Below are 16,214 nucleotides of genomic sequence, written 5' to 3'. Positions count from 1 at the left end.
TAGGTAGGGGTTCTAATCTCGCAGCAGTCAAGATGAATATGAGTCTGTGTGTGCATGTGTGCGTGTGCGTGTGTGTGCGTGTGCGTGTGCGTGTGCGTGTGTGTGTGTGTGTGTGTGTGTGTGTGTGTGTGTGATCATTCAAAGATCACACACTATGGAGATAATTTTACACCGGGATGTGAGCGGTAATGATATATTACATCAGTATATAGAGAATGGCTGGAGGGCATTCAGTATTGTAAAAGTCAGCCTGTCAGATGGATCTGAAGGTTATAGTCTCCTAAGTTTCTTAATGGTATAGATGACAAGTGGTTTCATGAATGAAAATACAGTTTCATGGTATTTGTGAGAGTGCCTCAATATACTAACTTCCTCTCAATCTAACAACATTATAAGCAAAAGAAACATATCTGATTCTGTTATTATGCCCTTATATGTGGAAGGTTGGTTTTGTCAGAACTTAGACCTTACAGCGGGATGCACCACTGGAACCTGATAGAAACAGGTGGTCATTGGGTGACATAATGAAGTTTGTTGCAAATATGAAGCTGGCTGTCTTAAGCATGCAGAGAAGTTCAGCCCACCCTAGATTTCTACAGGACATGTAGTGATGTACCTTCTATGGTAGGAAGACAGTTATAATGAAAGTCTAAATTGATTTGTTAAGTAATACCTATCCTAGTGGATGTAGCCAATCAACTTGCAAGGCTTTTACAGAGCTAAGTTAACAGGTTTGATATGTCAACTCACTGTCTTTTTTCTTTATTTTTTCCTTAAGTATTATGTATAAAGAAACAAATGAATAAAGTAGTAGATGAGTGGAGAAAGGTGTTCCATTCTGAACAGGAAGCATGCTCGGACATTAACAATCATAAAAATAATAAATGGACAAAAACAAATTTAAGTCTATGCTGCAACACTGGTCCTTTATATAATGAATTCTCACATATAAGCAGACTATCTTTATTTTTGATGACCCCTCCCCTGCAGGACCAAGTCAAACCTTTCCTCCACCTGTGTGACGGGTCCCTACTCCAGGCCAGCAATCAAGGAGAGTCAGTCCTCACCACTGACTCCGGTGAGGGACGGTCACTAAAAGCAAAGATGGAGTCGCACACTATTTTCAGATGCAGCACCCTGCACCAAGCACAATTTCCCTTAAGAGCGCACACACAGCATGCTCCTGACCTGGAGCTGGGCTTTCTTTCTCTCTCCAGGGCCACACAAAACTCCACACTGACCACTTTGGAACTCTGTGTCCCTGTTCCCAGTAGCTGACACACACACTTGGATATTTGAGTTTCTCAAACACATACACAATTGGGAAAAGCTGGCACAGATTAACTAACTGTGCCCCTTTCTGCCCAGACTCTCAATTAATCATTCTGCCACCAGTCAGCTACCCTAAGGCTCTTATATAAGATACCCAATTATACTGTGTAAATTAATATTAATACAAATGGTAGGGTGTGATCAAAGCAGCAAGGCTTTCAGAAGCAGCCACAGTGTCACTAAAACAAGCATAAGCACTGTCAAGATGTTAGAAGCATTCTCTAAAGGACCAACCACAATTAAAGGTATTTAAATATTTAATGATAAACAATAAAACAAAACAAAAAAAGAGAATACTGAATACAATAAACTGAGTTTCAACCTCAGAGATATAACAAAAATAATACAGGTGGATAATTTCTCACAGATGCAGAAAACAATACTAAACTATTCTCATTAAATGTCTCTGACTGACTGAAGAATTACTGTTCCCCGAATACTTACTAAAGCAAGGCAAGCTGATGTGTGCTGAGTGTCTTACCACAGCAAAAGCCAGATATCTGTCATTGTCTGTGTGGATGTTTGAGATTTATAACCTGTCAGAAATCTTTTCTGTCAGGTTCCAAAGTGCTGCTGTGAGAGTTCCAAAAATACCAGATGCTGGTTAGAGGATGACATCACCTCTGGTCGCCTGACTCTTGTACAATACACACACAGAGCTTTGCTACGATCTGTGGCAGCATCTGAAAGCTGTAACACAATTTCAAACTTTCCACCCTTCCAGGGTTCTCTGATAAACATACACATTTGATCACAGTTACAACAATGCAACCTAATATACATGCATACATTTTTTCTGTCCAGCAGGACCTACTGTTGATGCATTTTAATACGAGTAACTTTACAAATATATTTTTAACTCTAATATTTGTACAAATCAGTGTGATAGTCAAATAACAAAATTCTTTACAAAACTCGAGCTAGCTATGCTGGCATATGTACACATGTAATGCCCTACTCTCCCTGACACAGATGGCACTACCTCATAACATCACAACTTGCATCAAGTGGCCTATTCGTTTCACGGTGGCAGGAAATGCAAATATTCAGATGAGGCTGGCCTATTCATTACACAGTGGCAGGAGATGGGAATATTCACATGAGGCTGGCCTATTTGTTCCATAGTAGCTGAACATGGGAAAACTTAGGTTTGGCTGGTCTATTGATTTGTCAGTAGCAGAAGATGGGAATACATAGGTGAGGCAAGAACCCTACATTCCATTTGTTCCTACCCAGGACTCCCCCATGAGCTCATTTGGTCTGTGGCTTGAGTCACATGGTGAGGAGCAGGCCAGCTTGCTGATCCTGAAGGCTGATCTACTGTCTCACCTGGCAGAGTACACCTTCCTCCATGGTGGCTCTTTTGACCTTTACTACAATTGCCTTTTGTGGGGAAGCATGTTCCCCTTGGCTTTTTGGCATGACTCTCAATAGAGCAGTGTATGCTCATTAAGCTTGAGCTCCACAGGGTCAGAGCCTGGGAGGCCAGGTAAGGAGTGGGTAGGACATATACAGGGAAAAACAAACAGATGGAAACAGAGATAGCAGACTCTCAGGAAGCCCTAAAGATCCACTACCAGTCATAGCAATACCGGACCAAGTCTTTGGGGAGTAGGTGACCCGCTGCTTCTGTCTTACCATGGTGATACTTCCATACGTTACATCGCAGCACAGTGTTTTTGAAATACTTCTACAGCAACATTGTTAGAGACTTTGCCATTTTCTGAATCCCCCCTGTTGTTACTTTGTGAGTGGTCAATCACTTCATCACTTGGAAATGGACTGAATCTTCACTCTGCATCTGTGTTCATGTTAGATAATATATAACAAAGAAGGTAATCTAAACACAACAAAGGATCAATGTTCTTTGATCTCTTCATAATTTAGAACTAGACTTGTGCTTTGTTTAATTTACCTTTACTTAATTTCATCAGCCACCTCTTTCTGGTCCTGCGCCTGAATGGAATTATAACATGTATCTACCAAGTTCAATCTTATAATCGTTGTGAGCTTGAATGACTCCTTTGTGATATTTAGACTTTATTTCTGTAATTTGACTGCTTCTACAGTTGACCTTATTATCATTTTCCTGATGCATTTTCAAAGATAATGTTGTTAATGTTGTTAGCACAGTACCTGGTATTAATGTTTGCATTTCAATACACTGAGTTAGAGTGTTACCCTGTTGTTAATCATTAGTTTACAGTGAATTATTATGTATATTATCCTGCTTTATTGTGTGTTACCTTCAGAATGGCACCAATGTCTGGCTATTTCCCTCTTCTTAACTGGAGACATCTGACTGTCTTTGGTCCATCTCTGTCACCAACACCTGCTTACCTCTACGCCTAAACAGCTTTTAAAAAAAAATAGTTTGTGAAACCAGTTCCTAATGCAGCATTATTTTTCTTCTCCCTCACATCTTTCTACAACCAAACCTTGTTTAATACTCTATAATTTCACATTCACTTCTTCTGTCCCCTTTACGTTGTCTTCCTCAGCTTCATTAACCTTAATACTATCTAGGATCACAGAATCAAATCCTGGTCCAGATACTAACAATGCTGAAATATTTTGTACTAGTACAGTTAATGCAGGGGGCTTAAGAAAATAATATCCCCTTTTCCAGAGATGGCCTGAACTAAGCCCCATAAACTCAGAAATACTGAGTTGTAAATGAAATCCTGTGACACAGTTACATCAATTTTCACAGGAGTACGACTTATTCCAAAAATGGGGACATGAAAACTGCATAAGCAGTACAGCCTCCTTACTCATTAACAAATTTAACTCATCTGTCCTTTGCCAGCTTATGTATTCTTCTTCCATTGCCCCTGATACTGTCCAAAACTGGTTAATTTGTCAATGGCAAACTGAGGCTAAACTCGGATTTGTAGTTGGCCTGGTATACATCCCTCTCCTTCAAACTCCTTCAATGTTGTGAACTGCCTCCATTCAATATAACCACTTTTGACCAAAATACATGCAATACTTAAAGGAGCTTTTATCCTCACTTTTGCGTACCACCTTTTGTTGGCGAGATCCTTAGATAGTTTTCATTTTACTACAGTTAACCAATTCAGAAAACTAACTAAATAAATAAAGTAATGCTGTCTAACAATTTGTCAGATTCTCAATCCAATCCTTTATCTGGTAGGCATACCTTAATAAACTAGGTTCTCTCCAATGTTCTTGACTCATTAAACATTCCTGACATCGAGGCACAACTCTTTAGTTACATTGTCTTGTGTTGCTGAGCTAAAAACTAGAAAATCCTGATACTTTCAAGAATGAAGTTACTACTATATAAGCATGGACTAACACAACAACTCATCATTTAATAGCTTGGATAAAATTGTCAAATCTGTTACAGAAATATTAAGTGTTCTATGTATATTGCTTTTTTTAGTTGTTATGGACATTGTATATAGTTTGTTTTTTCTTGTTACTATACTGTTAAGTGATTGTGTTATAAAATGAATAAAAACATTTTGGAAAAAAATATTCACTCATTCAAGCATAACCCCCCCCCCCCCATAAAATACTAACAGTAACCTACTGATCTTATCACTGTTTCCTGTCTCGCAACTATGTGTCACTCTTATAACAACTTGTTTAAATACATTGTATAATGTGTCTCTTTTGCCTTCATTTTTGTTAATGCATTTGCAGAAAATCACATTGTATTTTACATTCGCTGTAATTTGAAAAATTGTATAATATTACTTTGGAGCTTTTCTCCCCGGGCCTCCGCTGAAAAAGGGCATTTGCCCAGTCAGACTATCCCGGTCAACAAATGTCAAATAAATAAAAATAAATAAATGATAATCATTCCTTGCTCCTTGTTTTTCTTGTTGTGTCTTTTGTCTTTTCCCAGTTAGGGGTCACCACAGCGGACTCCAGTCCGCTAATGATTGGCAGTAGATTTTTACGTGCCGAGTTGCCAGCTCTGATGCACAACCTTCAATGAAGGTACGCCCATTCACGCATGTTTCCACACAGAAGACGCTCTAGCTGAGAATTGAACAGGACAACGTCTTACTGTGAGGCAACAATGCTACCGCAGCACCACCACCGCAGCGGATCTTAAGCCTTTAGATTGCACCCTTGTACTTTGTCTGGTGGACCATAACAAAGGATAATTTCTTTTTTCTTTTTCAACAAAGGATAATTTCAAGTCTTCAACATTTTACTCCCACTGTAAGAAATATATTATTCCGACAAAAAAAAAAAATATGCAGCGTCTCAGCATCTTCTGTGCCATGGATAACTGCTGAAATTCCCCAAATCATAACTATAAGTCTGAGCATCCATCCGTCCTCTTCTTACAGCAATTATCAAAATATCAGAAGACAGTACAAACAGCTAATCAAATAAACCAAGGCAAATTATCTAAGATGAAGACAATCCCCATTCCAAAAAAAACTCTAAATGTTTCTGGTGAGAATTAAATAATCTTACAACACGAACTACACACAGTGATAAACATACTCATAACATGAATAACCAACCTCATTCCCCTTCTGAGGTAGACCAAGCCCCACCAAACCCCCATAATTATACGCATGCATAATATGACTCCCATGTAACTTAAAACCCATTCCAGGACATTTATTTCATTTCCCACTTGTGTTTTCTACATGTTTCTCTCCAGAAAGTCAACTGTTTGCTTAAAAGAATTCCCAGTTGAGTTTGGCAGACTGCTTTCCAGATTCCTTAACACATTTACCTCTTTCATTAGTACATATATTCTATAAAGCACTCTACTTTTTCTGACATCTGGAAGTCTTCAGTTATTATTCCCGTACCAAACTCAGGTCCTAAGGATCATCTTAAATGACCCTTACAGGCCAATTATACAACTTCTGAAAAATCATGCAGAAAACTGTCTCCTTCCAAATGGAGCAGTAACTAGAAAAAATTACTTCCTGTAAATTATTTGCTATCTGTTGAACAGCACACTTTTAGGAAAACACACAGCACAATCAGCACATGCTTCTGTTCTTTATAGGAAAAATCTGCCAACCCATGGTGACAAGACAGATGACAGAAGCCCTGGTTCTTAATCTGATTATGTTTTTTGACTCTGTCCCACTCTATTCCACCTGCTAAATTTGAACCACAAGGGGAGGACCCCAAAGCTACTCAGTGGTTGACAAGAATTTATAGTACACTTTAAGGGCAGTTTAGAGCCCATATCTGTCCCCCACACCCACCTATCTCTTGGTCTACAGAAAGTCATTGTGGTGAAGTTTGTCATCTAACTGCTTTCTCCACCCCCACCCCCATTACATGCAGTGCATTCAAGCATCGGCTTCAGGGCTTGTTTTATTCACTTTCTTTATAAATAGCATTAATCTGTGGCCACATATAGATAACTTGATGTCATATGCTGACAATGATGCTATTTGGTTTTCAGGCAAATCTACCGAAACTACTGAAAATAAACTAATGTGGCCTAATGTAATTACACGGCTGGATCTGAAACAAAGGATTTATCATACATTTTCATAACAACATGTGCTCTTTGGAAACTTGAAATGCTTATACAATCCGTTTTCATGTAGTATTGCCTTTGCTTTCCCAGAAGGTGTCATTGGGCATATCCCTTTTCTCAAAAACCTTGGTCTACTGATAGCGATTCACTTACTTTCACTGACTGTGTCACAAAGACAATTGGCAAAACATAAAGTATGACAAAACCTGATATAAGATACAATATTTTTTTCAAAGAAGGTGTAATTGTCATTGGTAAACGCATACCTGCCCTCCAATATGAAGTTATGCTTACTCTTAGCTTGCCTACAAATAATGCAAATTTCTTTAAAGTGTCACTAGCAAGATATGTGAACTGATGTCCATCTCTCCATCAAAGGATTACCACTGTCTTTATTATTTATGTGGTGTGGTGTATCGCGCATTACCACTGTCTTTATTTATGTGGTGTGGTGTATCGTGGATTACCACTGTCTTTATTATTTATGTGGTGTGGTGTATAGCATTACCACTGCCTTTATTATTTATGTGGTGTGGTGTATCGCGGATTACCACTGTCTATTATTTATGTGGTGTGGTGTATAGCATTACCACTGTCTTTATTATTTATGTGGTGTGGTGTATCGTGGATTACCACTGTCTTTATTATTTATGTGGTGTGGTGTATCGTGGATTACCACTGTCTTTATTATTTATGTGGTGTGGTGTATCGCAGATTACCACTGTCTTTATTATTTATGTGGTGTGGTGGATTGTGGATTACCACTGTCTTTATTATTTATTTATGTGGTGTGGTGTATCGCATTATTCATCTCCAAAGAGGAAGCTCACTGACTACCTATCCTCTTAAAACCTTCATTAATATTCTCATCTTCTTGTAAATATTCTCTCCATATTAACCTGTCCTTTACATCTCCCATTTATGCAGCTAATACATTACCCATACTTAAGCCTAAATTCCGGAACAATATTGTTACAGTTATTTGAGCAAAAAAACGGACGTTAGTTAGGCTTAAAATGTCCTACAAGGCCAGCTACACTAGTACTTACCTCTGGACCTATATACAGACAGCATACTTCAAGCACTTTCCTGTTACAGCTTAAGTCATTAGTGTTTAACTAGCTCCACTAGTATCGAGAGCCAAAGCCCTGACTGACACAGGCGACAGAATTTGAGTAACAGCTTGGTTAACTATGGGAGATGATGTGGTTAAAATTGACATGCATACAGTAGGGATGGGAGGGGTGAACCAGGACCATCTAATGCCACAATTCAGTGACACAAGATATGATCCTATGGCAGCCATTCAACTGCCAAGCCATGTATATGGTGGCCTTCATACAAAAAAGGCATCATGGCCCCACAGTACTGTGGGGGTGCACATCTCCCTCTGAGTAAAATGGTCACAGCGTACAATAATATACATCTCATTAATGGAATGCCAGCAAGGACACAAATCACCCAAATACCTGCCTGGACAATGGCTCTTCCAGATGATTTAGCCTCCATTTTGGGGATACCCACTATGAGGAAAAGAATGGGTTCAAGTCCGGTCATTGAAGGCTTTATGGTTCTAAGGACAGAGGTAACCAGCATGTAGAAAATAATCCTTTCTGTTTAGGCCTCCTGGTACCAATATTATTCTACAGTAAAATAATCCGATTGTACTTGAAAGATGATCCCTGATAATTTTTCTTATACTATCTATTAATTACTTCCAGCTGTAAATTTCTGCTATTATGGGGAATCTGTGTCTCCTCACAAGACAGTGTTAGGAGCTGCTATTATCTTCCATGTTGGCTCCTGCACTAATTTATCTTTTGATTAATGCAATGGGTCATGATTGAAAAAAAGGCCACTTGGCCTAGCTCATGTTATGTTTAAAATAAAAAGACAGAGCCATCTGTGGACACAAATATGCTGAAAATTGTATTCTAGCTGCTTTCATTTGTTTAGATGTTCAACAATACCCTACTTCAAACAGGGTATCTGCAAACTCACAAATCATATACCATCAAATGTTGCCTTGTTAGCAGGTTCAGTGATCTGAGTGGAGAAATTTCAAAGCAAAAGGAAATTAAATTGCTACATACACATTCTGTGAGAATACTGGTGCCTCATCGTTCACATTTGTCATCCGAATCCGCACAGATGCCATTCCTGTTCGTGGAGGGTGTCCGTTATCCACAGCCACAACAGCAAACTCATAGATGTGATTGGCTCTCTCATAGTCCAGCTGCTTTTTTGGACTGATGACTCCTTGCGGTGTAATGGAGAAGTCTGAGCTTTGGATGGAGTAGGAAATCTCCGCATTGGAGCCAGAATCACAGTCTTTTGCCAACACTGAAACATAAAATACAAGAAATTATGCAGCAAAAGGAACAAATACTGAAAAAAAAACATTGCTGCAGAGTGCCTTAAAAGGCTACTGATACATTGTAACAATCTCCAACAACAACAGTAGTCTAATCTCTAATGAGGTTAGTAGCTCCAGTTCTAGAATTCCAAATCAGGTCACCGCACTGCCACTGGGGAAACCCCCCCCCCCAGGTGAGCCAACCTCTAAGTACACATGCACGAGGTACAGCTCTTGCATGGGGGAGGTGAAATTACATTTTTACTCTGAAATTAAATCCTTTTTCACACATTTAACTTTGTGATAAATGGAATCCAACAGTGTGAAACCTTCATGTCACTGACCTAAAGCTCTCATAACATCTACTTTCAGGAAGTGCACATAGCAACAAATCAGAGTTACATGCGTTTTTTTTCCTGTGGGTGGAGGAACTCTTTCCTTCGGTATATTTTTCTAGGCAGCTGGACTACAGTTTTGAGCCAGCCAATAGCCATGCTATAAATGTCTGTAGCGGGGATTAGACTAAAAGCATGGGGGCTTTGCTACCTACTGATAAAAGCAGCGTACCTATAAACCATTTGAAATAATCCACAGAACACTACAGTATCAATGCTCTATATTCCATTTATAGTGATAGACCAGCATGAACAATATTTGGTCCTAAAACAGAAAGCAGGAGTAGAATTAATACTTTGACTAAATTCCCATCTCATGGGGGAGCACTGACCAGTGATCATTCTTAGTTAGACAAGTATTCAAGTGTTTTAGCCCGTCTCTAAAGAATTAATTTAGTATGGTTCATTTTGTTTATGGGTAGATACTCTGTTGTGAAGTAAACTGGTTATTTCCCAGACTAGCTATTTCTCTTTTTTTAAAAACAATTTTATTGATTTTAAAGAAGTAAATATAAACAATTACATGTTCTTTCAACATAAGGATATTTACAATTGAAAAAGCATTCACATAACAAAGTTTAACAAATAAAGTGAAATTACTAAAACTATATACAAAGACGTCCATTGAATATCATTAAGTTGCCCAGTATGTGATTATTCCATATATATAACACGTAGAGAGGTTGAAATTTGATTTATATGATATCATTGTCAATCTCTTTTCAACAAATTCTGTAGATTAACTCATATATGATAGTTATATGTTTTTCTAGATGTTCTAGATGTCATAGTTGCAATCTGCAATTGACAAACTTCCATTAGAATTTTCTTAAAATCATTATAGGAAAGAGGGAATTCAGATATCCAGTTTCTTGTTATAGTTTTCCTGGCTCCTGCCATTACTGCCCAAAGTAAGGAATGTTTAACTTTTTGTTCACAGCCAGGTATGGGTGTATTGAAGAGCACTAATGATTTGGTCAAAATAAAATTACCTGTGAATATTGCTTGTAGGAGTTCTTTAATGTTTTCCCAAAATACACTTAAAGCAGGGCAGTCATAAAACATATGGTTCCAGTCAATGTTTGTGTTAGACTTACATCTGTTGCAAATATTTACTTTACCATTAAATTTGTTCATTAGTTGAGTGTAGAAAGATCTATATAAAAATCTCCAGGAATATATTTTTCATTTAAGTGAAAATGTTGTTTCCCCTGCAGATTCTAATATATTTGTTTTATCTAGATCCCTTGGAAGTGTGTTGTTAACTGTATAAAAATGGTTCCAGAAGTTTGCAGGACAACAATATGTTTCCTCTCTGATAAGTCCGTATATAAATGCCATGTTGTCTGAATAAGTTTGTTTATGTTGAATAACTGAATTAAAGAAATCTAGCAGTATACTAGTGACATACTAGCTATTTCTGAGCCTGTTCCATCACATTAGTTAGGTCAGTACCACCTCCTAAATTATGAAAACTGGATGTACTCCAACTGCTGGTTCCATTTCCACTTAAAACTGTTAAAATCATGTTAAGGTGTTTGAATTTTAAGCTCAGCATATTACACCTTGGGGTCTCATTTGGTGAAATGACGTCTCATTTATTTAACTGTCAGGGTGTAGTGTACAATGCTGTGAGTGCTTGTTTATCTGAAAACTCAGTCAAATGCTTTGACTGCTGTTTCACTGACTTATTCACTGTAGTGTTGGCAGCACTTAGAGTGTGGGTCTGCAGCCATACAGTTAAGATTTATGAGTGTGAGGAGGAAAAGCCCCCTTGTTGGGAAACGTGGAGGGTAAAGCCTCCCACATATGGCCAGTGGTGTTGTGCTTCTATCCTGTTGATGTAGTGCTACTTACAAAAAGTGGTCGAAGTAGACAAGCAAAGCAGTTAGAGACAGAGCTGATTGAAGTTTCAAGGATGGCAGTGTTGGTGAACTTATTTGTATGTTGTGCAGTTGTTCAAACAGTTGCATTGCTACTTACACATTGTGGTTAAGGAGTGATATCACACATGGTAAGACTACAGATATGCACTGTTTTTGAGAAACTGACTACAAACTACTGTTTAAAGGACGTGTGCTATGATAGTTTGTTGTCAGAGTTATGAGTCAGTGGTTTTGGTTTGAAGGATGTCGTTTGCAACGGCATCAATATAGTGAAGTTTGATGTTTTGTTTGCTCCGTACTACTAGTGCATAGATCAAACCTTCATCTTATGTGCAACAAGGTCCCGATTTTAAACCGTCACTTTCTTTTATCAACCTAAGGAGGAGGAAATGCTGATGTCAAAGCCCATTCTTTTGAGAATCACTGCTAAAGGATAGAACAGATTTATATATATATATATATATATATATATATATATATATATATATATATATATATTTTACATTTTTGTAACAAATAACATTATGAATGAGAACAGAAACAAGCCACACTTGTTTGTGCTTGTGACACAGAAACCTAGTTTAACAAGAGTCCCCACCGATTCACTTTATCCTAAACCTAGAGAGATTAGGATGATCTGTATAAATATAAGGCATCCATATATATATATTACATTTTGTAACAAATAACATTATGAATGAGAACAGAAACAAGCCACACTTGTTTGTGCTTGTGACACAGAAACCTAGTTTAACAAGAGTCCCCACCGATTCACTTTATCCTAAACCTAGAGAGATTAGGATGATCTGTTAAACCAAGGCATCTGTATATTTTACATTTTTGTAACAAATAACATTATGAATGAGAACAGAAACAAGCCACACTTGTTTGTGCTTGTGACACAGAAACCTAGTTTAACAAGAGTCCCCACCGGTTCAATTTATCCTAAACCTAGAGAGATTAGGATGATCTGTTAAACCAAGGCATCTGTTTGAGTCGGTGTTAGTTCATATTTTTGTAAAAGATTCCATGGCACTCATCAAACAGAGTAGGGGTGATTTATTAACATTTACTTACATTTTATATCACAAAAAAACTAAACCAATTATTTACACAATCTTTTTTTTACATTCATACTTTAGTTATTTACATGTTATCAACACAAAATAACTAAACAGTACTTTTCATTTTTTTATTTGATATTCACCTTCTCTCCTCTACAACCCTCATCGTATTTCATCCAATAGTCACCCCTTCTTTCATTTTATATTACAAATTCTCACATATTTTCCCACAGCACCCATTTTGTCACAAACAGTACTTTATCACATTTGTCAGTATCACATTTCTTTATTTCACCATACTTCCCAAGTAATACCATATTCATATTTATACATTTAAACCCTTCTCATCTAAACTCATTTTTAAACTTCCCCAAAATTCTTTATTCAATCCAAAAATGAAGTTTTGTTGTTTCTTCTTCACTACAATCAACACATTTCCTTTTCTCCATGACTTTATATTTCATAGTTCCTTTTACAGGTAACTTGTTTAATAAAATTCTCCACAAAAAATCCTCTGTTTCATAAAATTTTAAACCCTTTTCTTCCGTCTTTTATTATTTTTTTCATCTTCTTTTAATTCCTTCCATCCTTTTCCATCCGTCCTACCATTTTTTTCTTTTACCATCAGTAATTACTTTTAACTTCCATAATTTCGTTTTCTGTCATTTTCTTTTTCTTTCTTTGTGCCCCTTTTTTCTTCCCATACATTTTTATATTTTTCACATAACATCTTACTTCACATTTGTTTTTGTCTTTCTTTTATCTCATTACCTAAAATAAATGCATAGATGCTAAATGCACAACTGGATATTTTTTTTTAAAATTCAAACCAAGTTCTTCTTTTTTTATTATAATTTTATTATAATAATAGTCCAGTTTCATTCGCAAAACTACAGATCACCGAGATTGTTGCTGGAGATCGCAGTGCAGTGGAGCTAAGGGAATGTTGCCTTTTCCCCACTGTAGTACGACCTTGGACTTGGTACATATTAGTAGCGGGGGTGTGGGGTGCAGGGGGGCTTGCCCCTCTGCATAATTTACTGAAGTGTATTTGTTTTTTTTTAATGCTTCAGTGATCTGTAGTTTCGCAAAAGTGCATTTACGGAGAAATGCACTTTTGTGAAACCGGAGTGTTATTTTGATGGGTCAAAGTAGATCCATATATATATATATATATATATATATATATATATATATATATATATATATATATATGTTTTTTTTTTTTTTTTATTTCAAAAAACAGGAAGAACTGGATTGATGAGCCTAAAAGTCCAAGAATCCAAAAAAACTGTGAACAGTACTTCAAACCAAATTTATTTAAGCACTTTCATCTTGGTCCATGCCAAGACTTCTTCAGAATAAAAACAATAAGTTCTGCCCCATCTTAAATACATAAAATAAACTGGGTAATTACCCTAATAATCACTCCAGTTAACATTTAAAGCAATGAACTTTAACAACCTACTATAAATTCAAAGCTCTAGTTTTTAATACAAGTACAAGAGACAAAGTGTCGTTTAAAGCAGGTTCAAAGACAGAAAAGAAAATTGCCATTTTAACTCACACAGTTCAATGTTCAATTCCCACCAGCCACCTCTTAATGATTTGTGCACTACCTCCAATATACCAAATTTAAAACCTTTAAACCCCACACATTTCAATGAATGTCTAAATAAAGCATTTCTCTCATTTTTATGAACCATAGTGTACATATGTTCATATATACGTTTCCTTAATGGTCGCTCGGTTTTCCCCACATAGAAGTTTTTACAGGTGTCACAAACTGCTAAATATACTATACCCCTGGTGACACAATTTCCAGGTTTGAAAGTTACTGATTTCACCCTATTGGGAATACTTATAGTTTTCTCTTCCAAGATGTATTTACAAAACGTACAACATCCACATTTTGTTGTACCCTTTTCAAATGGGTTCCTATCAATTGTACTGTGTTCACACATATACTTCAAATTTCTCCCCATTTTATGTACAAAGTGGGGTTCACCCCCTAAAATTAGTGTGATGTCTGTGTTACTCAAAGACCACCCAATATTTTTTCATAATTTCTTTCACCTCTCTCGAACCATCTCCAAAGGGGATAATCATACTACTGTGAAAATCCCTCCTCAATGGTTCCACTCGGGGTGTCACATTCCTTCTCCCTATACCTAGTAGGGGTTTGAACTTAGTCCCCCACACTTGAATTACCTCAAGGGTCACACTTAAAATAAGGTCCTTCTGATAGCCTCTCTCCGCAAAAAAACTAGTAATAAGCAAGATTTCCTTTGTTAATACATCCCATTCAAAGCACATTCTGGTGGCCCTAACCAATTGACCTTTCAGAATGTTCCTTCTAGTTTTGTAGGGATGCTGACTATTAAAATTTAAATAACTATTCGAGAAGGTATCCTTATGAAAAATTGTTGAACTAAACTTCATACTAGTCAGGTCTTTACTGACTTCAATGTCCAAAAATTCTATACTGTTGTTAGAACTGTTGCTGGTGAATGTCAAAAAGGAAGACAGCTGGTTTAGGTAGTTAACTAAATCTGTTCTCCCAGTTACTGGTTCTTTCCATAAAATAAAAATATCATCCAGAAAATGGAGGTAAAGATGCCATCTATCTTTAAAATCAGAAGAGAGAACGTGTTTTCGCTCCCAAGCATACATCACCATATTGGCATACATGCGGGCACAACTGGCCCCCATCGCTACACCCTTAACTTGCTTGAAGTAATTTCCTACAAACATAAAATAATTGGTGTTTAATATAATCTCCATGGTACTAACAATACAATTAAACAATGTACCATTGAAGTTAGTAAGATCCAATACTGCTTCCAAAAATAACTCGAGACCTTCTTCGTGGGGAATGCTGGTGAATAAATCCGTAATGTCCAAAGTTGAAAATGAGACCTCAGGGAAAATACTCTTGTCCTAACCTAGAGAGAAAGTCCCAAGAGTCCCTTCAAATGTGATCTATAGACTGCACTCTGTAAGATCTCTGTGTACTTTCGGAATACCGAATGCTTGTGGTACAGCGGGATGGTCAGTTTTAAGAAAACTGTACAAATCTTCAGAAATAGCACCTTGCATAAAAGACTATCTTCTAAAAACAGTTGCACCCTCCTATGGGCTATCATTACCTCATTGTAGGATGCTTCCGTGTATTTGTCTGTATCATACAGTGAATTTAACATTTTAGAACTATAGTCCAAACTTTCCACTAACACCATCCCACCCCCTTATCGGGTTACATTACCCGAATGGAATCATCTAATCTAATTCCCCGTAAAATAACTGTCTCTTGTCTACTTAAATTGAAATGTGTTTTCTATAAGCAGTTACTACGTTATGTACCTCCTTGAGACATAAATTTTCGTACGCTGCAATTGTGGGGTGGGTGGGGGGATTAAAAGTACTCTTTACTTTAAATAAGCCTCGTCTATTTTGTACTTCATGCCCACCACTCATATATATATATATATATATATATATACACACACACACACACACACACACACACACACACACACACACACACACACACACACACACACACACACACACACACACACATTTGCTTTCTGAAATGATAAGTAAAAACTTTTCCACCAAGCTAATGTTTTATTTGTTCCAATATCTCTCAACTGACTTATTATGCTTTCATGCTCATCCATT

The 16,214-nt window shown here is 37.1% G+C and overlaps 1 protein-coding gene across 1 annotated transcript in view; it reads right to left on the bottom strand.

Moving 5' to 3' along the window:
• The window catches only part of LOC122797630 (neural-cadherin-like), a 796,015-nt gene that overhangs the window by 653,089 nt on the left and 126,712 nt on the right, over positions 1 to 16,214 (bottom strand). Inside the window, exon 6 of the mRNA XM_044066174.1 lies at positions 8,923 to 9,172. Coding sequence (XP_043922109.1) covers positions 8,923 to 9,172 — 250 coding nt within the window. The remainder of the gene's footprint in view (positions 1 to 8,922; positions 9,173 to 16,214) is intronic.

This window comes from Protopterus annectens, chromosome 3.part1 (assembly GCF_019279795.1).
Source record: "Protopterus annectens isolate FY-2018-M chromosome 3.part1, PAN1.0, whole genome shotgun sequence".
NCBI classification, from domain to species: Eukaryota; Metazoa; Chordata; order Ceratodontiformes; family Protopteridae; genus Protopterus; species Protopterus annectens.
Note: the sequence above shows the minus strand (reverse complement) of the source record. Positions and strands in the feature narration are given on the sequence as shown.